The sequence below is a fragment of the Sardina pilchardus genome, chromosome 1 (assembly GCF_963854185.1).
Source record: "Sardina pilchardus chromosome 1, fSarPil1.1, whole genome shotgun sequence".
Classification (NCBI taxonomy): domain Eukaryota; kingdom Metazoa; phylum Chordata; class Actinopteri; order Clupeiformes; family Clupeidae; genus Sardina; species Sardina pilchardus.
Window position 1 is genome coordinate 44,125,580 of NC_084994.1, and position 21,040 is coordinate 44,146,619.

General features: G+C 43.0%; 1 protein-coding gene across 3 annotated transcripts; it reads right to left on the reverse strand.

Moving 5' to 3' along the window:
- Positions 1 to 16,769: 16,769 nt before the first annotated feature.
- On the reverse strand, positions 16,770 to 20,904 carry yju2b (YJU2 splicing factor homolog B). 3 transcript variants are annotated; one of them, XM_062545520.1, is made up of 9 exons: positions 20,838 to 20,904; positions 20,273 to 20,330; positions 20,110 to 20,163; positions 19,914 to 19,996; positions 19,659 to 19,775; positions 19,278 to 19,420; positions 18,728 to 18,900; positions 18,248 to 18,386; positions 16,770 to 17,837 (listed from the first exon to the last, which is right to left on the reverse strand). In XM_062545520.1, exons 2-9 carry the CDS (start codon positions 20,273 to 20,275, stop codon positions 17,287 to 17,289), a joined length of 1,263 nt encoding a protein of 420 aa, XP_062401504.1. In that variant the 5' UTR covers positions 20,276 to 20,330; positions 20,838 to 20,904; the 3' UTR covers positions 16,770 to 17,286. The 3 variants fall into 3 exon arrangements, with proteins under 3 accessions (XP_062401504.1, XP_062401525.1, XP_062401515.1); XM_062545541.1 differs by lacking the exon at positions 20,838 to 20,904 and adding an exon at positions 20,707 to 20,802; XM_062545531.1 differs by lacking the exon at positions 20,838 to 20,904 and having other exon boundaries at positions 20,273 to 20,640.
- Between the last annotated feature and the right edge of the window lie 136 nt (positions 20,905 to 21,040).

A 21,040-nucleotide genomic window follows, 5' to 3' on the forward strand; every position in this document is an offset into this window, starting at 1 on the left:
GTCTAAATGTCAAAAGTGATTTATGACCCCAATAAATGATTGATTTATGACCCCTGGACATGTGTACAGTTTCCGGTTCCGGTTAAGTATGTCCCGCCTACATTGTGTGATGTGCCAGCTGTCATACAATACCACGCCTCCATTCCCAGGGTCAGTGGGGTCATGTGTTTTTATTGCTCTATGTCCTTTTGGTTTGATTTTGGAGGTGTGCGAAATGGGTGATGGGTTGTGTTAGGGGGTTTTAGTGAATGTCTTCACACCTCAAGATGGTGTCCTGGCTTCTGTCTTTAGAGGCATATGGGTCTATGGCATTTGAGTCTTATAGACTATGTGTGTCTTTTAAAACCAAGGATGGTTTCTATGCAGCTGTGTATGATAATGATTTAGTGAAGTGAATAGCAACAAGTGTGTATGGTCTTGGTCTGTGGTGTGTGTGTGGGTGGGTGTCTGAGGGTGTGTGTGGGTGGTGTTCAGAGCATACAATGGTTGCCTGGTGATAGGTTTGGGCATGTTCTGATGTATCTACAGATCCCCACCCCATACTGATGTGAATGTTATTTCAGGATGTAATAAAATACATCAAATGGCATCTGGATCCTTTTGGACCTAATTTGTGGATGGGTGTAATGGGTGCTCAGAGAGGTCAAGAGTGTTAGAGAATACTTTTGATATGTGTTTCCTCAGTCACGTCTACACCCCAAGCATGGCTCCAGCCTAAGGGACATGTGGCCATGCTTGTCTGTCTGTGTGAGGTGAGGGGAAGTGTGTGATACAGAGACACTCGTTTTCAAGCTTGTGATCTTAGTTTTCCAGATGAATCTCTTTAATATTCATCATAAATAAAATAATGAGTGTGAGAGGGGATATACAAAATTAGAAAGCAAATTAAATCAACAAAAGATTATTATTGGTAACTGTCAACAGTGCCATGCCCACCATGTGGCATATGTTTGCTGTCACACAATACCAAGCCCCCTGTCCCAGGGTCTGTGGGGACCATGTGGTTTTATTGCCGAGGTGTGACAGGGTGGTGTGATATGACACCTGATCAATGACTCTCTCTGTCTTTATCTTTATCTCTCTTTTCAAGTTTGTGATCTTAGTGTCATGAATCTCTTCTTAGGCCTTCTGTTTTATCATAAATAATAATGAGTGGGAGAGGGGATATACAAAATGAGAAAGCCAATTAAATCTACAAAAGACTCACCAAATCCAAGTAGCTTGAGGGTTTGTCAGGGAAATGTATGTTTGATGGCATCAAAGGCCTTATAGAAATCAAGACAAAGATCCTGAGACTGTACTGAATCAGCTGTGATATGCAGATTTTTCCATTGGCAGATTGTGTTTCTAATATGATATCCTCAAAGCTATAATCAAAACTAACATTTTATAATCAATAGTTAATAATGAGATCGGCCAGCATGGTGTCAATGGATTGTGTGTCTTTAACCAAATTAGGAATGAGTGAAATTATGGCATTTTCTCAGTTTCATTTTCACACTTCCTTCAGCCTCACACCTAATATAATCTCCAACAAAATGAACATAGAATTTTACTGAGAGTCTCTACTCTTTCATTTCCCCCACAACAGTTATATCAGAATCACAGATTGCCCTGTCAAAGACCAGAATCAAAAGTATTCAACTGTTAGCGAAGCCTTATACTCAAGGAGCAAAACATCAGCACAGATAAGCACACTATTAGCTTCTCTACTAAAATGGCCCACAGGGTTTACACATAGCCTACATTAAATGTCTAGAATTCTTCTCACAGTTTACAAAATTGTTGCTGGCCATGATTACCTAATGAGCAAGTAGTTTCAAGGAAACTGATTACGTTTTTATAATGTAGGTGTTATACAGGCGGAGACATGTACTGTAGGACTACTGAGGATGGACATCCATATGCACAGCACTTAGTATTGTAACTAGGGCTGGGACTCGATTAAAAAAAATAATCTAATTAATTAGAGGCTTTGTAATTAATTAATCGAAATTAATCGCATTTTAATTGTATATAAATATATGACCTGAGAACAGTGAGAAGTATTTTTTTTTTCACATGGATTTTTAGTATAGCCTACTATTGGATAATGACTGAATACATAGGCCTAAGCTTAAGCAACAAAAATATTGTTTATTAATAAGTCCAACAGACCAGTGCAATTTTTGCCATAAAGTGTAGCAATACCATATTTAGAAATAGTACATTTTCAGAAATTCATGTAGCCTATAGATAGGAAGACCTTCTGTAAACTATAATACTGTGATATCCTGTTAATTGTGTCACCTGTTACCTTGAGTTGAGTTCATGAAATTGTTGTGTCCCTTTAAGGGGAACTGGGGGGCGGAGTTTACGTGTGTGCGTGTGCGCTTTTATGCGGTTCTGAGTGTGAAGTTTCTTTTAGGTCTATGAAAGTTGGACATGGAATTAGGTGCGGTGGATTACTGTTATAAGCGTGAGTTGTGGCTGTAACAGCAACTCGGTTGCTATTTGTTTAATAAATAAAGCTCAGAGGTTTCCCTCAAGTGTCTGGAGTATCACAATACTTTGTCCACGCTAGCAGCTAGCTGCTTTATGTTTTGCACTGAGGTGATACCTACGGTGATACGTCCTTGTTGCATATGTGGCAAAGTGGATGGTTTGCTAAATTGACACATGTCGACTACGCCACCTGAGGCCCTTCCCCTCAGAATATGAATGATTTAAAACTGAATTAAGGTATTACAAACTACCAGGCAACACAGGTTCGGGGTCACAGAAAACCAGAGAGGCATGTGTTCCAAAAATAAACTCTTATTTATTTACATTAAAAGCATGAGTGAGTTCTCTCCAGTGTGGGTTCGCTCAAGTCAGTATTACTCTCCAGTGTGGGTTCGCTAACAGCAGTAGTACTCTCCAGTGTGGGTTCGCTAACAGTAGTACTCTCCAGAGTGAGTTCGCTAAAGTCAGTAGAGGTGACTATTCAGGGAATGAGACACTCGTGAATAAGTAGCACTCCAATGCACAGCACTCAGTTGTCACAGCAAATAGTAAGTGTAGATCATCACAATCACTCACGCAGGCTTATGGTGACAAATCATGACACGCAGTGCAACAAGCTAAGGAATAGGGCTCGGGAACAAGCCTTGCATTCTAGGAATAGCCGCCATATTGGTAGCGCACCGAGCGTAATATCCATTCATTCAGATGCAGAAGACAAGAAGCAGAAATGTAGTATTAGCGATTCTTTTCCTCTTGCGATCATGGGTGGTGCTGTTACACCCCACTACACAGCAACACACGACCAAGAAGGCAAAAACTAAGTAACAGGAACACACTAATATAGGCGGGAGTAAATCCATAGTAATCCATAGTAAACTTAGGAGTGAAGCTGCCAATATGGCTGCGCCCGCGAAGTTTTTTACGTCATGATCCCGAGCCCTATTAGCCTCCATAACCGAACTGAATAGAGAGCCGAAGTCCCGCCCCTTCCGATTGCCTCCATGGGACCTATCTTTGGATTTTTTTTCAATGGCAGTCAATGGAGAAATATAAATTATTTTCTGGTCCCGATTGTCTTGTGCCTTGAATTACCCATATGATGTTTGTCAATTTTAATGACAATTTTTCATGTAAAGACATTTGAAAAGTATGTCGTAACTAGTGAATTACAACATTGTGAAAGATCGTGTTTCCAACGACTACAAACACATCAGTCGCGTTAGTGACGTTAGATCAATTCACAGCCACGGGCGCCAGCAACAGGTCTTATTTGAGCTTCCCCCTTGCCGATGAAAATATCATGAGTCAGAGGATTAAACACATCAGATAAGTTGTATTTCATTCATAGACTGTACAAACACTACTGTTAAGTGACTTAGCTGGCAGCAAGATGTAACCGTTAACTAGCATAATAGCTAGCTAACTAGCCAGCCTCTCGTTTGCTAGTTGGTGGCTCAGTTGGTGACGTGCATCGTTTGAGACGAGAAATGTAGTCCACTGAACGGATTCGCACAAAACTTAGATAACTTTTAAAGTCTAATGAAAAACAGAACTTTATTAATGTGAAAAATTATCTTTTAAATTCCCACACATCATATGTGAAATGCACGGTCCAACTCGAACGGGACCAAAAAATAATTGTTATCTCTCCATTGACTCCCATGCATAAAAAATCGTAAAATAGGTCCCATAGACCGGAAGTAGAAGGGCGTGACTTCGGCTCTCTATTCGTAGTCATTCGTGAGCAAACAGCAGCACACCTGTCGTCACTTCAGTTAATCAATGAGGGCTGACTTCGTGGTGGCTAAACACAGCCGACTCACAAACGGAATGATATTGCTTGTGGCGAGGCTATAGGCTTTTGCACTTATCCGGCCCCTCCCTACTACCCCCTTATGCACAACAGGCAAAGGAACTGACAACTTCACTGCATTCTTTACTTTAGTAGCCTAATCATGTGACAAATAAACATCCTTGTAGAATAAAAGTACCCGTTTCTGTCAAAAGAAGTACTATTTCTCTGTCTTTCTGTGAAGGAATTGAAGAAGATAATCAAGAAACAATTTGCTATAGGCTGTTTTTGTTGTTATAATGAACACTGAAAGCCTATGATTAGTGTATATCACTGATTCTTGAGATTAGGGACAAAAGTGCTTTTGAAAAGTGACCAACAAAAAATTTACACTACATTAATTTGAACTGGATATCTTCATAAACACATGTCTCATCTATCATACCATGAAAAGACACAGGTTTTTTATGACACCATTTTTTTTAATAAAAATTGACATTTACTCACTTACTGTAGAAACTTAACATTTGTCAACTCCGTCAGACACATGAAAATATGTTTTTTTGTGTGTTTGATCAATTCAACAACACTGTAAAGTTTTTATGTGTGTAGAAACGGTGTGCCTTAGCTTTAGTGAAAAATTGCATTGCATACACTTTTAATATAATTTTACATTGTTTTGGAGTGAGCCTTTTTAAATGATCTTAATTTAGTTGACTATTTTTTCATTTTTAATATATACAGTCAGTGGTTTTGTGCACACAAGACACTGATGCATGTAGATACATTGGTGTTTTAATGTATGAACACACTCAATTGAAAAAAAGAAGCATACATTTTTTTATAAATGAACAAATTCAATCTTACGGTGTTGACACACAATTGACGGTGTTGACAAACTAATCGAGAATCGAACTAATTAAAGATATTTACCTAGTTTTGACATGGCAAAGGGAGAGAGTATCAAGGGAAAGGGTATCTACAGGGCCTCAGGCAGGTAAGTTCTTTGATTTGCTTCTATTTCTTTCAGCAAGTAAGTAAATTGATTGATTGATTGATTTTTTTTTTGCTATAAAATATGATACAGGTTTTGCACCATACATTAAGAAAAACAAAACAAACAAAGTCAGGATAACACAATTAAGCCCAAGGGCTTATTTCCATTGTGGTCCCTTAACAACAATATACTATTGGCATCTGAACCATTTTTTCAGAGCCTGCTTAAAACCTGCTACACTTCTAACCAGCTTTAGATCACCCGGCAACCTGTTCCACAAGCTTGTGGCTACATACAAAAACGACTCCTTACCTAGATTACTCTTAACTCTAGGGGGTACAAAACCAGTAGAGCTACCCCTGGTAGAGTATCTATGTACATCTCTCACTCTCTCAAAATAATTGATTAAATACCTGGGGACAGCCCCATGCACAATTTTATGTACCATGCACAGGTGAATTTGAGATACTGTCCTCAACTTTTAACCACCCAATAGACTCAAAATGAGAAATGTCAAGATGAGATCTCATGGGGAGGTTCAAAATGATCCTAGAACCTTATTTTGAGCAGTCTGAAGCCTGTGTTTCAGTTGCTTTAAGACACCCTTATACCATGAGCAACATGCATAGTCAAAATAAGGCTGAATTAGAGCACTTGCCAGGGTTAGCATCGCTTTCTTGTCCAGAAAACTTGAGATTCTGGCCAAGAAATACAAATACAAATACATAGGCCATTTCTGCCTTCAATGTAGAGCCAAGTATTAGATATTTTCATATAATAGTTATATAATAGTGATGGGCAAGCTACTTAAAAGATGTAGTGAGCTAAGCTACCAGTTACTCTATAATAAATGCAAGGTAAGTTATAACTTTCGCAAAAGTAGTGTACTACATCAGAAACTACGGAATTGATGTAATTTACAGAAGCTATGTAATTTACAAAACAATGAACATCAACAAATAAAGCTTCATGCCAAGTCAGTCACCTAGCCAACATAATCAGCATAACACATACAGTAACTTAATTACTTTGAATTTCACATGTGGGCTATAACATATGTTCAGTTCAAAAACGATAACCAAAACCAATTTGAGAAAAACAGGCTCCACGTAATAGTGAAGAGAAGGTAGGACCTATACTGAGAGAGTGTGCATACAGTATGTCGCCCACGGAGAGTGTGCATATGTAGCCCACATTAGATTTTGTCATTTCTTAAGTTTGCAGGATAAACGGCAAGCTAACGTTTTACTACAAGTCAAGCTTTTAACTCTAAGCTTCACCTCTTGATTATCCTAGTTACATTCTACTTGGCTGAAATGTTGGTGCTATATTTAAAAGTACAATTACCCATTCAGTTTATCTTCACCATGAGCAAGTTAAAACTAATGCAACCAATTTTGACAGCCTATTTCATAGACTTTGCTTAACAAAACCACTACCACCAACATCTTAATACATCAAGTATTTTGTGTTGCTTCATCTCTGGCTTGGAAAATTAGCTTGTCTTTCAAGTTTATACGGAATATACTGTAGCCTAAATGATACATTTATGGGTGGCCAGAAAGAAGCTCTACTGTGAGCTCCACAGATGCTCTGGAAAATGTAGCTTCTGTAAAAGATACTGCACTACACAGTAAAACAAAATAGCTAATCTATTGAAAAACGATCTGCTTCAGAAAATAGTTCGCCATCAAACTACTGAGAAATGTAGTTAAGCTAGTAGCTTCACTACAAGTAGTGAAGATACTGCCCATCACTGATAGTTTGTCTAACTTGCGGGACTTGGGTATTGGACAAGAGATGGTGAACATGCCTATGCTCTATAAAGTCCCTAACATCAGGGGTTATGACATTTCAGGAGCTCCTTGGTCTGGCTTGCTTGGTGGGGCCAAGCTGTCCCCGTCAGTTTCAGAGTCTTTTACTGGACAGAAACAGACATCTCTCCTCCAATATTTAGGGTGAAAATTGGCCTAGAAGGCTGGACACAGTTTTCTGTGAATATCTTGAGAACTGCAGGGCCTAGGGGTCATGTAAACCCATTCCATAACCACTCATTTAATGTTGAGCGCCACCTAGTCAAAACTGCATGAAATGTGAAGTGTAGGATCTTGATGACACCCTCTGAATGTAGGCCAAATTTTCTGTCATTTGGTTCATGGGGGACCATACAATAAATTCATATACATACATTTAGTGACTGTACACTATGCACACGCATACACACACACACACACACACACACACACACACACACACACACACACACACATATAAGGATACATGCACACACACGCACACACACTTACAGACAGGCAGACACACACAAACACACACACACACACACACACACACACTTGCACAGCCAAGCAGACACACACACACAAACATAAACACACATGCACATACTGTGCATACATACACACACAAACATGCAGGCACACACACGCACACACACTTACAGACAGGCAGACACACACAAACACACACACACACACACACACGCACACTTGCACAGCCAAGCAGACACACACACACATGCACATACTGTGCATACATACTGTACACACACAAACATGCACGTACAGGCACACACACACACATGCACATACATACATACACACAGGTACGCACACACTCACAAACATGCATGGACACACACACACACACACGCATAAAAACAAAGACACACACATCCACACACATACAGTATATACACACAGGTACGCACACACTCACAAACATGCATGTACACACACACACACACACACGCATAAACACAAAGACACAGACATACTTGTGCTAATTCGAATCAGCTGGTTTAAATTAATGGTTGGCACCGATAGTAGCTAGGACTTTCACTCACTGAAGCTGGAGTTTTCCACCTCTGCAACAAACATGGCCTACAAAAACAGCCCTTTCTCTTAAAATACTAAATGGCCAGAACAGATACTGACAAATTCACAGAGTGATCAAGTGGCACTAAATGGCCAGAACAGATAGGCTACTGACAAATTCACAGAGTGATCAAGTGGTATCACCTATCAATTGCTACAAAAGTGTGACCTCTCTGGTCAAATGTTCAGCATATGGTTTGATTGTGAAGTGACCCGAAAAGTAGTCGAGTAGCCCATGCTAGTTATTGCCTGATAAAAACACAATTAATTCATGGTGGTTGGTTGGCATGCTCTGCCTGCATCTTTAGACAAAAATGTCTGTAGCATAGCCTACTCACTCGAATAGATAAGCTAATTTTCACTCATTGTTTGACGGCTCGGGCTGCCCCGGGACTTTATTACCTTGATGCCGCTAAAAGTAGGCACAGTGCAGCCGAGGACAGGGAACGCGAGGAGGCCACGAGTGATTGATGAACGTTACTGATGCCTGGGTTACAAGTTACAATAAGACACTAATTATGTTGTCTTAATGACCGACAGTGTAGTTTATAGGGCTAAATCAATGACAGAGTCTGACTACAGTACGCACAGCGCTATATAGGCTGATTTTTACCAAATGACCGACAGTCAATTTTTTAATATTGAATAATAATTTTGGTGCAGTTTTCAAACAAAAGCGCGCCATGACAAGACGTCATCATGGGTCGTCATGGCGTCAAATTGTTCGAAAAATGTCAAAATGTTCTCAATGTTTCTATGGTAATGGAATGTTTGATATTTGGAATGCTGCAGAAAACATTACTTTTGCAAAACAATTTTGACGAGCGGCAGTACAGACATTTTCTCCAAGAAACATTTCACGACTTTGTATTGTCTGACCAGAATAAGCTACACAGTATGCAGGACAGACCGGAGGTAGGCTAATTACAATTTATGTCATTTGTATGTAATATCTGCCAATCCCGTGGTCCAATTGTGTTGGTTTGTGGCCTATTCTAATTCTGTTGAATTATTTAGCTAAGCTAGAACTATTCCACCAAGTTAGATTATTCGTTTTATCTTCCAAAATTACAGTGTAGCAGATATTGTTGTATCCCTTATCAGTGATAGGCCTACTGTTACCATGTTCAGCTGAATCAAAGTTTAGCTAAAGAACATGATCTGCTAACGTTGACACTGAAAGTAAAAGCTAAAATCATCTGATTATAGTTTTTCTCTGTTGTTAGTGTTTGCCTTACTGCTTGTGCTACAAGAAGAAGGCTGGCTTCTGTCCGGACAGGGTGTCCTACAACGAAAAAGTAAAGTTCCTCTATTTAAGAAAAACAAATACATGAACATGAACAACACAATGTATTGGCTATGTCTTACCCATGTTTTATTTTTCTCTCATAGAAGGTACTCCTGAGACTGTTCTTGACTCTTCAGGAGCAGGGCTCAGTGAACCCCCACATTACAGCTGAGGATGTCATTGAATGGTTCTTCCGCCATGACAGGAAGATGTTCAAGGAGTGGTTAGTAATGTTATGTCTAGTGTTTAAACTGGAAAGAAGCAATCTCATTGAAAAAACAATAAGCAAAGAAAATAACACCTCTCTGATTATGGTTTAGGTTCCCTGAGTTAAAGGAGTCGTGTGATGACGAAACCTGGCTGGTAAGTTAGATAATTACTTTATAGCCTAGTAATCCCTACGGAGCCCGGGAAGGGTCAGGTGTGTGAATATTTTTGAGTGAACTTTTGCGTTCCCTCGCAATACTTTTTGCGTTCCCTCGCAATACTTTTTGCGTTACCTCGCAATACTTTTGCGTTCCCTCGCAATAACTTGTAGGCTATGTATGCCCTTAAGCCGCAGGTTTCGTTTGCGGAGTGGAAGGGGTAGAGAGGGAGCAAGGGTGTGTGTGTGTGTGCGTGTTGGTGTGTGAGATTGGAGTGGGAGAGAGAGGCATGTTACAGGGACCTGAGTGATGTGAATGTAGGCTATATTATAAAGATCACAAAATAAATCCTCTGATCCAAACCACTGTGCAAGTTAACCTTCTGCTGTTGTGAAGGAGAGAGGGTTAACCCGAGTCAATTCAAGTACCTCGGCCCTGGAGCAGCCATAAGTCTCCCCTGAAATCTCAAACTACGTTCTGAGACGTAAACAAAAGTTAACATTGGGCTCCGTACAGTGGCTAGCCTGCTACGTCAGGTTAAAGCACTGTCAACTCTCATGCTGCGCCGAAACAAGCCGTTTTTCTTTAGCAGATGCTTCAGAGTTTTCATGCTTATAATCACATTGTGTCTCACAGACAAATCTGCCAGTATATTGCTGTAGCCTATGTGAGCCCCAGGTTAAAGTAACTTAATAATGTCCAGATTATCCATGAGTTGAACTGCAGTCCATGTAAACCTATATGGTGGGCTAATGCATGGAGCCCAAGTTGACAGGAACACATACAAGTTATTGCGAGGGAACGCAAAGAGTAGGCTATTGCGAGGGAACGCAAAACTATTGCGAGGGAACGCAAAAGTATTGCGAGGTAACGCAAAAAGTATTGCGAGGGAACGCAAAAGTATTGCGAGGGAATGCAAAAAGTATTGCGAGGGAACGCAAAAGTGCACTCAAAAATTTTCACACACCTGACCCTTCACGGGCTTCGTATAATCCATTACAGGGGCTGAGCAGCTTTTCCATGTCAAAAACAACTGAAGTGTTATCTATAGGCTACTGCTGAATACACATTCAGCTTCTGTAATCCTTTTTGAGCTGAATATTTAAACATCATGTGTCTGTGTTATTTTAGGCCTGGCAGGTCAATGCCCATCTCAGGATGCAGGACATTGAGCAAGAGGTCAGGAGAGAGCTGGTGGTCAGACGTCTGTCCAGTGTGTCTCGTGAGGGCGTTGAGCTGCAGGATTGTGAACAACGCGTCTCCTCAGCTCCGTCTGATCTGTGAGTCACACATTCAGTGATCAACTATTAACTTAGAAATATGGCACCTTTAGCTATTCAGTTTCAAGTTCAAGTTAAAAGTTGGCAATCAAACTTCAAAGTTTGCAATCACGTACTCAAAGTCATAAAGTATCATTAGTGGTTATAGAATTCAGTAGTCTCAAACAGTGTGAGTCAACTCAACTTCACATAAAATAGTATTGAATATCATGGTAATTTTCAGTCTGAAGTGCAAGTAAGATACAGAAAATATAAACTAAAGTGGCTAGTGGTACAGTAATTGCTGTGGCTTTCAAAAGCGGGCGTCCAAAGAGTTTAGTTCCTCTGGAGGAGAAGTAGGCTCCTCCCTCACACACTGTAGCCCTCTAGCCTTCTCCCATATAGTCTGTCCACATGTGAATGATGTTAATAGTTACTGTAATGTGACTTCAACTTCTTTCCTGCATTGTTATTATTATTCTATTATTAACTTAATAACACGTTTATGTTGGAAAAAGCAGAAGTTCACACAATCTTTTGTTTGCCAACAGAGAGTCACCCGAGAAGACCCCAGATGACCTGAAGCTTCGTCTCCTGAGGAGAATCTTGAGTGACCTTGAGATTGAGCTCCAGTATTACCAGTGCTCTCGTCTGCACACGCGGCTGGAGGTGGTGGCGGACACGGTCACCAGACTGATCTACGCCATGAGGACAGATCCCAGCGGCACACCTTACAATGGGTCCTCCATGCAGCTGACGCAGCTGGCAGTGGATATTGCCCGTGCAGTGCTGAGGAGGGTGTCCTCTGTTCTACCGATGTCCAACCTTCAAGCACACTACTCCCGTCCAGCGGCTGCTAGGATGACCAACTCCATCCATCACAAGTTGGTGAAGGCCACGTATACCGCTGAGGACATGAAGAAGTTCTTGGGCACCGGCGATGAGACTCTAATGGCCGCCGTCATTGACTGTGTGTCAGTGAACGTTACCAGACTTTTTCAGATGTCTTTTCAGAGGCCTTCACAACCACCCTCCATCTTGAGACTGTTCCTTGTTGCTACTGACTGCAAGAGTTCACCAACTACAGCTCAGAAGATGGTGATTCACATTGAGACAGTGACTTCAGTCTTGACACTTGTGTTGCTGCAGATGTACTCCCAGGAAGACGCAGGGTTTACATTTGAAGCTCATAACTGGCCACTGATTGAGCATGTGGTAAACAGACTGTCCCACTGTGGTGTGAAAGTCACAAAGAAGAAAGGTAAAGTCAACTGCCATTTCAACATGAATGAGGTGTTTTGTATGGTCAGCTCCATCTGTAAAGATGTACTGACAATGTACGGCAACAAGAAATCTCTGATGGAGGCACTATCCAAGAAGAACAGGATGGTGTCCAGAGACATTGGCCGTATAGTGTCTATCCAGCTTGAGATGGTGTGCCGTAACAGGAGAATGGATACACCACCAGTTCAGCTGCCATCTTGCCCAGACCTTCATACGGTCATATGTGGTGTAGTGGCAAGATTTGTTCATGCCCTTGTCCCGGTAACTATGGCAGATAAGGAGGACCTAATCATATGCCTTCTACTGGTGGACCAGATTCGATTTCTCACCGAAGTGACCCTTCTTCAGTCCCAGGAAGCAGATCATCTTTCCTGTCACCTCAAAGAACTCTCACCAGATACCATCGAGCAGCTAGGTGACATGGTGTATAGTCAGTATGCAGAGTCCTTCCCACTATGTGGCGTTCAGGACCAGTTGCACACGTTGGTGATGGATAAACATCAGAGCTACATGATCAGCACCATGATTACAACAACACTGCAGGATTACGTGAAGCTGCTGAACAACATCTCCTGTGAGGAACACATGGAGGCGCCTGCCTCAAGTGCACCACAGCCGCCACCTGGACTCACTCTACCTGCTGCATCACCTGTACTGAAGCCACCACCTGGATTCACTCTGCCTGCTGCATCACCTGTACTGAAGCCACCTCCAGGGTTTACTGTATCTGTCACCTCAGCTGCTGTGAAGCCACCACCTGGATTCACTCTACCTGCTGCATCACCTGTACTGAAGCCGTCACCTGGACTCACTCTACCTGCTGCATCACCTGTACTGAAGCCGCCACCTGGACTCACTCTACCTGCTGCATCACCTGTACTGAAGCCACCACCTGGACTCACTCTACCTGCTGCATCACCTGTACTGAAGCCGCCACCTGGACTCACTCTGCCTGCCAACACACCTGCAGTGAAGCCACCACCTGGTTTTGCCTTACCTGCCACTTCAGCTGCAGTGAAGCCGCCTCCAGGCTTTACTTCATCACCCACCTCAGCTGCAGTGAAGCCGCCAGTGGTATTCACTCTGCCGGCCACCTCTCCTGCAGTGAATCCACCTCCAGGTTTTACGATATCTGTCAAGGCAACCACAGTGATGCCGCCTCCTGGATTCACGACACCTGCCACCTCCGCTGCAGTGAAGCCACCTCCTGGGTTCCAGCTTCCAGATGCATCCCCTGTAGTGAAGCCACCTACCGGTCTTACTCTACCTGATGCATCCCCTGCAGTCAGACCTCCCCCAGGGTTCGCTTTGCCTGTAACATCACCTGCAATACGACCACCTCCTGGGTTTGCTCTGCCCATCCCTTCACCTGCAGTGAAGCCACCCCCTGGGTTTGCACCCTCCAATGCTTCAGCTGCAGCTCAACCACCCCCTGGGTTTGCCTTACCCTGTGCCTCAGCAGTGAAGCCACCCCCTGGGTTTGCACCCTCCAATGCCTCAGCTGCAGCTCAACCACCCCCTGGGTTTGTCTTACCCAGCGTCTCAGCTGCAGCTCCACCACCTCCGGGGTTTGCCCTCCCCAGCACCTCAGCTGCAGTGAAGCCACCCCCTGGGTTTACCGAAGCCAGTGCCTCAGCTGCAGTGAAGCCACCTCCTGGGTTTGCCATCCCCAGCGCCTCAGCTGCAGCCCAACCACCTCCCGGGTTTGCTCTACCTGAGGCATCGTCTGCAGTGAAGCCTCCTTCTGGGCTCCTGGTTCCAGATGTCTCACCTGCAGCACTGCCAGCTGGTAAGTTTTTTTTTACATAATTTGTTACTTATTTTACTTCTTATCTTGTGGACACACACACATATTTTAAACTGTGCAACTATTTGTTTTCTCAGAGCCCACTAAGTCCACCCAGAAGAAGGGACTGAAGGGCTTCCTGCAGAAGATAAGGAGGACTTTCAGCTTTCGGACACCCTCCAGTGACACAGAGGGACGCAAGCTAAAGCTCTCTAGGAGCCACTAAACCGTAAAAGTAACGTTCAAAAACATTAATTAATTTTGATTTATTTTTACAGAACCATTAGTTAAAGGGATATTCCGCCATTTTTGGAAATAAGCTCATTTTCCACCTCCCATCGAGCAAAACAATTGATATTTACCCTTTTCGTTCATCCAGCCATTCTGTGAGTCTGGCGATACAACTTTTAGCTTCAGTTTAGCATAGATTATTGAATCGGATTAGACCATTAGCATCTCGCCTGCTAGCATCATGCTTAAAAGTGACCGAGATATTATGTAATTTTCCCATTTAAAACAGCCAAGAAAAACGGCAGGTTTCATTTTCAGTTGGTCTTATTGCACTTTCTAACTTGAGAATAGACTTGAGATGTTTTAAATGGGAAAATTCCCAGAAATATCAGTCACTTTTAAGCATGAGGCTAGCAGGCGAGATGCTAATGGTCTGATCCGATTCAATGATCTATGCTAGGCTGAAGCTAAAAGTTGTATCGCCAGACTCACAGAATGGCTGGATGAATGGGGAAAAAGGTAAACATCAATTGTTTTGCTCGAGGGGAGGTGGAAAATGAGCTTATTTCCAAAAATGGCAGAATATCCCTTTAACCATTAGTACTTTAAAAGTAAGTCTGCTTAATATTCACCTGATCACAAACATAAACATATTTGTTATGGATTAATGGTTCATACGTGTTCCCTAAACTAAAGTGTTACCCTATTCCCATTATTGAATAAAATTATTTTATTACTGAAAAATGTGTTCATGATTCGCTCATCACATACAACATGCAAGCCACTGGGATGGTGTACTTGGACAATAGAGATTGAGAACGTGACGTAAAACGCAACGCATTTTGGGAATAGGTGGCCTAAAATTAAGTTGTTTTACTGACGTGCGGGAACAACGAAGTGCAGTTGTCGAAATGCCATTTACCTGCTGTGTTATAAAATTCAATAGAGTAACATGAAGCTTATCTTTTATAGTTTTCCAGCGTAGAAAAATAATAGTATACGTCATGTTTCAGAGGTGACAAAAAGGCGAGGAATGGCTTGGATAGCAGCACTAAGGAAGCGTGAGATTATAACTGTTTTTCACACAATTTTTTCACGCTTAGTTTTCATTATTATCATGCCAGATCATAGACCCAGACCCACTAGTTTACATGGGCTGGCATCAGGCGAGCCAAACCTACCCATAATTCTTTGTGTTTTGATGACTTTAGTCACATGTCTTAGCGATCTCTATTAGATATGAAATGGTTGCTGAAAATGGATCTTTGGAGTTCTAATGAAACATGAATTTAAAATCAATAATTTCCAGAATGAATGGCCATTTAAATCACTTGGTGAATACATTCTGGGAACTGTCGCTTTGAAAACGTTTCCAACACTAGCATCATGATGGGTGTAGATTTTGGGCTAACTTTGAAATCACTGATCCAGCCTAACCACATTGACCAGGGATTCTTAACATCACTTCCTACTTTGCCTCGAATCAAATCTGTGATAAGATAATCAAGACACAATTAGCTATAGGCTGTCCTTGTTGTTACACAAACAACACTGAAAGCATTTGTTCTTATTAGTGTTGGTACAGTATATCCTTTTAATTTCATTTAAACATTTGGCCTGACCAAACACTCTCATCAACGTACTCAACTTACATTAGCTTTGGGACTGCACATCTCTAGCTACGGGACGTCCTCCTGGAGCTCCAGCAAGACCTAGTGACTGTAAGGCTGTGAGAGGAGCTGATGGAACACAAACAACTTATAAAAACAGTGACTCTGTGGCCTCGCCATTGGTCCAGAGAACAGTGACAGACATGGCTCGAGGCGTGACCTACCTGCCATGTACACTTCATCACAGGCCTCGGGAGGATGTCGACGCCATCTACAGTACATCCCAAACAGCAACACAACAAGTAGTCTACTCTTCTGCTTGACCTCACAAGCTCAGGACACAGCAGCTCACAGCCCTCACCTTGGCCTTCACCTGTTCATGACCGACACCAGCTGGTGATACACTGTGAATACAGTTTATACTCAAATGGTTACTCCACTGGTCAGGAGGCTTCTGTGCGCCCAAATCTGCGTCAGGACCTATGTACTATAAGACGCAGTAGGAAAACCACAAAGATCTCCGTTTCTAGAGGTCACAGAATACAGTCAGTGTTCACACACAGACACACACGCACACACACAACACACACCTCCATCATGAAGGGACATGATCCATGTGGGCTGAGCTCAATGTTGAGATCTGCCAGGGGCTTCCTTCAAAGTTCGCCCTGGCAACTGTCACTCACACACCCACCATCTGCTTTAGGATACATTCCAGGCACACTCTGCAGTCTGCACCCATCTGACTAGACTCCATGGTTACACAAACTCCAAACACATCATGTGTACACACAGCTTTATTCTAACAATCAAACGTTCATCACACATTGCCATTCTCTAGCTAGCTAAAGGAGGACATCTACCAAAAAGGGGGACATCTTGGATCAAGTTGAGATTTAATTAGAATCTATGTATATACTTACAACACCGGTACCTTGTCTTACAACAGACAACAGTATATGTACAAAAAAAGCCCTTTCTCTTAAAATACTAAGGGTTCAAAACAGATACTGACAAATTCACAGAGTGGCCTTTTGACATCATGTATACACAACTGCCCCAATAGTGTGTTTAAACCTGCTGTCAAATGTTCAGGTTTGATTGTGAAGCCCCAGACTTCTCTCTCCGAGCTTACATCTTGGGAGCTTATGATCAACAACTGCATCCTCACCTGATACTCATGATGACAGACAGATGTAATGTGTGGTACTTGACACAGCACACAAAAGCACAGAACCTAGAGGAGGAGGTCTGACAGAGACCATCCGTAGTAATCACTGTGATGTCCTCTGATGGCTACGGTTCACTCGCGTCACTGTCTGGATCAGAGTCACTGTAGTCCGCTACTAGAGAGCGGACGAGGCAGGAGCTCTTAGCGTGATCTCCGTCTGTCCCACAATCCCCTCCGGGCGCCGATCTTCCCGTCACGCCGTTTGTGGTTGTCTCTCCACTTGCATCTACGCACCTCAACGTCTCCTTTCCTTCCACACGAATCTGTGTCACATTCAAATTTGTCCCCGTGGATTCCCCCGTCTCGTGCGAACGGTTCCCTCCTGTACTGCAAGAGGCAGCCGCTGTAGATCGATCCCCAGGGTCTGATCTCCGACGCTGGGTGGTGGCTGCCGCCGACATCTCGGGCCGGTGCTCCTCGGTCCGTCTCCGCACCAGGCTCAGGGCGCTGGAGGCCGGGGAGCTGCTGAGGGCCTTGGTGGCGGCGGCCCCTTTGCCCTGCTGGCTCAGCTTCTGCAGGAGGCTGCCTGCAGCGCTCCCTGGTGGAGGGCCGGCGGAGCTGAACCAGGAGCGGGTGGAGATCTCCTTGCGCTTGCTCTGCTGCCGGTCGTCGTAGGCTGGGAAAGGGAAAGACCAGAACATGTGGTTCAGGTACGGGTTAGTTTATTTGTAGCCACAGGTGATTCTAGTGTGCAGAGAGAGTCCTCAGAGACACACATGTAGAAACAGGCAGGCACTTGTCACACATCATCCATCTCAACATTCATTATACAGGCAAGGACACATGACAGTACTTAAGGGTCCAGTCCTTTCTAGAACATTACAAGTAAAGTAAGATTACAACAAAACCAGTCAATAAAGTAATTAGAGCCAATCAATAAATATAGATAATATCAATAAATAAGCAAAATATTTAAAACTAAATAAAAAAAATTCAATACAGAAAGAGAATAAAATAAAAAGAAAGAAAGAAAGAAAGAAGGAAAGAGAGAGGCAAAAAAAATAAAAAATCAACAATGGTCCTCACAGTCAGGGCTTTGGAAGGTGAGTAGCGCTGCTAGCTTCTTGTCCTCCTCCTTCTCTGGAACCAGCGTGATGGACAGATTGGTCCTCTTCCTCACGGCATCGTCCTTCTCCTCCTGCTCGATTATCACCTTCTTCTCAACCTACCGTACAAAACAAACAAATAAACAACCGACAGGAGAGACACACTCAGACCAAGCCCAAAACAGAGGCAGAGGGACATACTGTACAATCAACGGCCATCAGCAGAAGCCATGCAGTGTTGCCAGAGGGCAGTACATTACAGTACATTTACAGCTGGTGAGTCTTTTCACGCGAATTAGAACTAACGGGTGTTTTCAAAGGCACTGAGAAATCAGACAAGTTGCACTGTCTGTCTGACGACACAGAAGGACCCATTAGTAAAGGCAGACAAACTTAATAATGTGCACAACGAAAAGAAACTGGGGAGTTGAGTGAGAACTAAATGGACACAAATGCCCACCCTAAACTTCTTGCGCAGGCTGCTGTTGAGCTGGAAGTCGTCCTTCCAGGCGGACTGGTGGTCCTGGAGCTCGTTGAGGGAGGGCAGGGCTGCTCGCAGCTTCTCCTTGTCCTTCCCACCGTGGTCCAGCTTATACATGGGATCCGTCTCCAGCTTCTGCTTCTCATTGTGCTCTACAGACACACGGACACACACCCAAATGGTGAGACAGAGGGACAGAGAGAGAGAGAGAGAGAGAGAGAGAGAGAGAGAGAGAGAGAGAGAGAGAGAGAGAGAAAGAGAGAGAGAGCCTGCATTAATAGAGTACTACATTTGAACTGATTGATTAAGGATGGATATATCAGTATAAACACTGAATCACTGTGCTTTTGCCAAGTGTGAATGAGGCTGTTGAGAACGGTCAAGTTTGCAAAGGGATACATGATTGATAATGGCATATTGAATGCAGCTGGACTGAGCGTGGTGAGTGTGGACGCTACCTGTGGTGAGTGCAGGGAGTGTGGTGCGCATGGACAGTATGGACACTACCTGTGGTCAGTGTGGTCAGTACCTGTAGTGAGGATCTGCTCGTTCTCAGCCATGTCCCAGCGCTCCTCCTTCCGCTGGGCGCCGCTCACGATCACATAGTCACAGTTGGCGGGGTCCGTCTGCATCTCGATGTAGTTCACACAAAGGTGACACTTCATCCTGAACCTGTGGCCAGACACACAGAGCGAACACATACACATACGCTAAAATACACACACTAGCACACAAGACTGCGCTTGTTCTTTTATAAGGCCTAGAAATGGTCGTATCAAACAAGAGACTACAGTCAGCACCCATACAATTGGGTTACCCTTTTCACCAAACAAATGATCACATTACATTACTCTGCAATCAATACTAATCAATAGTAATACTATCAATAATGTGACAACATCCTGTTTACCTGTATATGGGTGTGGTGTAATAGTTCCCCACTTTCTTCTTCTCTGCATTATATCGGACACCCATGCCAATGTGGTTCTTACAGCCATCACACCAGATATTGTAGGGCATCTCAAATCTGAAAAAGAAGAAACAAGAGCCAGTAGTACAGCCATCACTTTAGCTCACATGTCACAGACTACAGACTATCACCACTACAGATGATGTCAACAAATACCATCCAGATACTGTAATGTGCAGCTGATGTGCATCTCACCTGATGATGAGGATGCCCTGGGAGAGCTTCCTTGCCCTCTCTCGGAGAGGGTGGCTGTTGTTGTATCCATTAATGGAGCCATGCTGACAGGGTCAAATGAGCACAGTCAGTAGTATCAACTTACAAGGAACGAAAAAGCATGTTGATCTGAGAATACTACGTCCTATGACTTGTTCCTATGGTCTGTTATTCTTACCTTAACTGGGTCGAAATCAGGGGGGTAGTACTTATTCACTCCTTTCCGTTCACCCTAAAGTTGAGGACGGCAAACAGAGTTCATTCTCAGCACGGACACAAGCTGACTACTACAATGCTGAACTTAATTGACCATGTTAGATCAGAAGACAACAGACACTTACCATGTTGACAGCTGAATCGTCTAGGTGACCTCAGTCAAATAGGTTGTGGAACACCGACCTGCCAACCAAAGTACTAAATTAAATCTAGTTCATTATCCAAATGTACCTAGTTTTCCACTGCCTTGCCAGAATCCACGTGTCACTTATACAGTTAGCTCAACAGCCTGCTCGCTGATGGTCGCTGCCTGTTAGCAATAACAACAACACTGCCTACATAGGAAAGACTGTCTTATGAAGCAAAGCGTATACTCTCGCCCACACGTTATCAATTATGCGTGAAAGGGAGGTAGCAATAAGGTTAAACAGGACAAATACCACCTCGTTGGTCCGTCAGATAGGTAACGTATATTTAGCAGGCTTGTTTGGAATGTTGACGACCATGACCATAACTAGCGAGCTAACGTTAGCTAGACTAGTATCTCTGATAGGAATACCTCCACTGAACTAATCCATATATGACAATCCATAAACACATATTTCATGTGTTATGTGCGAACATACACGTTTTCCAAAAAGCAATAGATTTAGATGAAAATGTATTTCGTTATAGAAAAGCGAAAGCTACCTGGAAACGATCAACTTCCACTTCTTCTTCTTTTACTTGACCCAACGGTGGAGCCGTTCGATATAGATCCAACTACTGCCACCCAGTGGACTCAGTAAGTAATTACAATGATATGTCCCATTTTCTCTCAGGTAATACATGCATTTAAATCAAATGCATGCATCTAAATAGTTAAAGAATCAAAATAGTTGATTGAGGATATT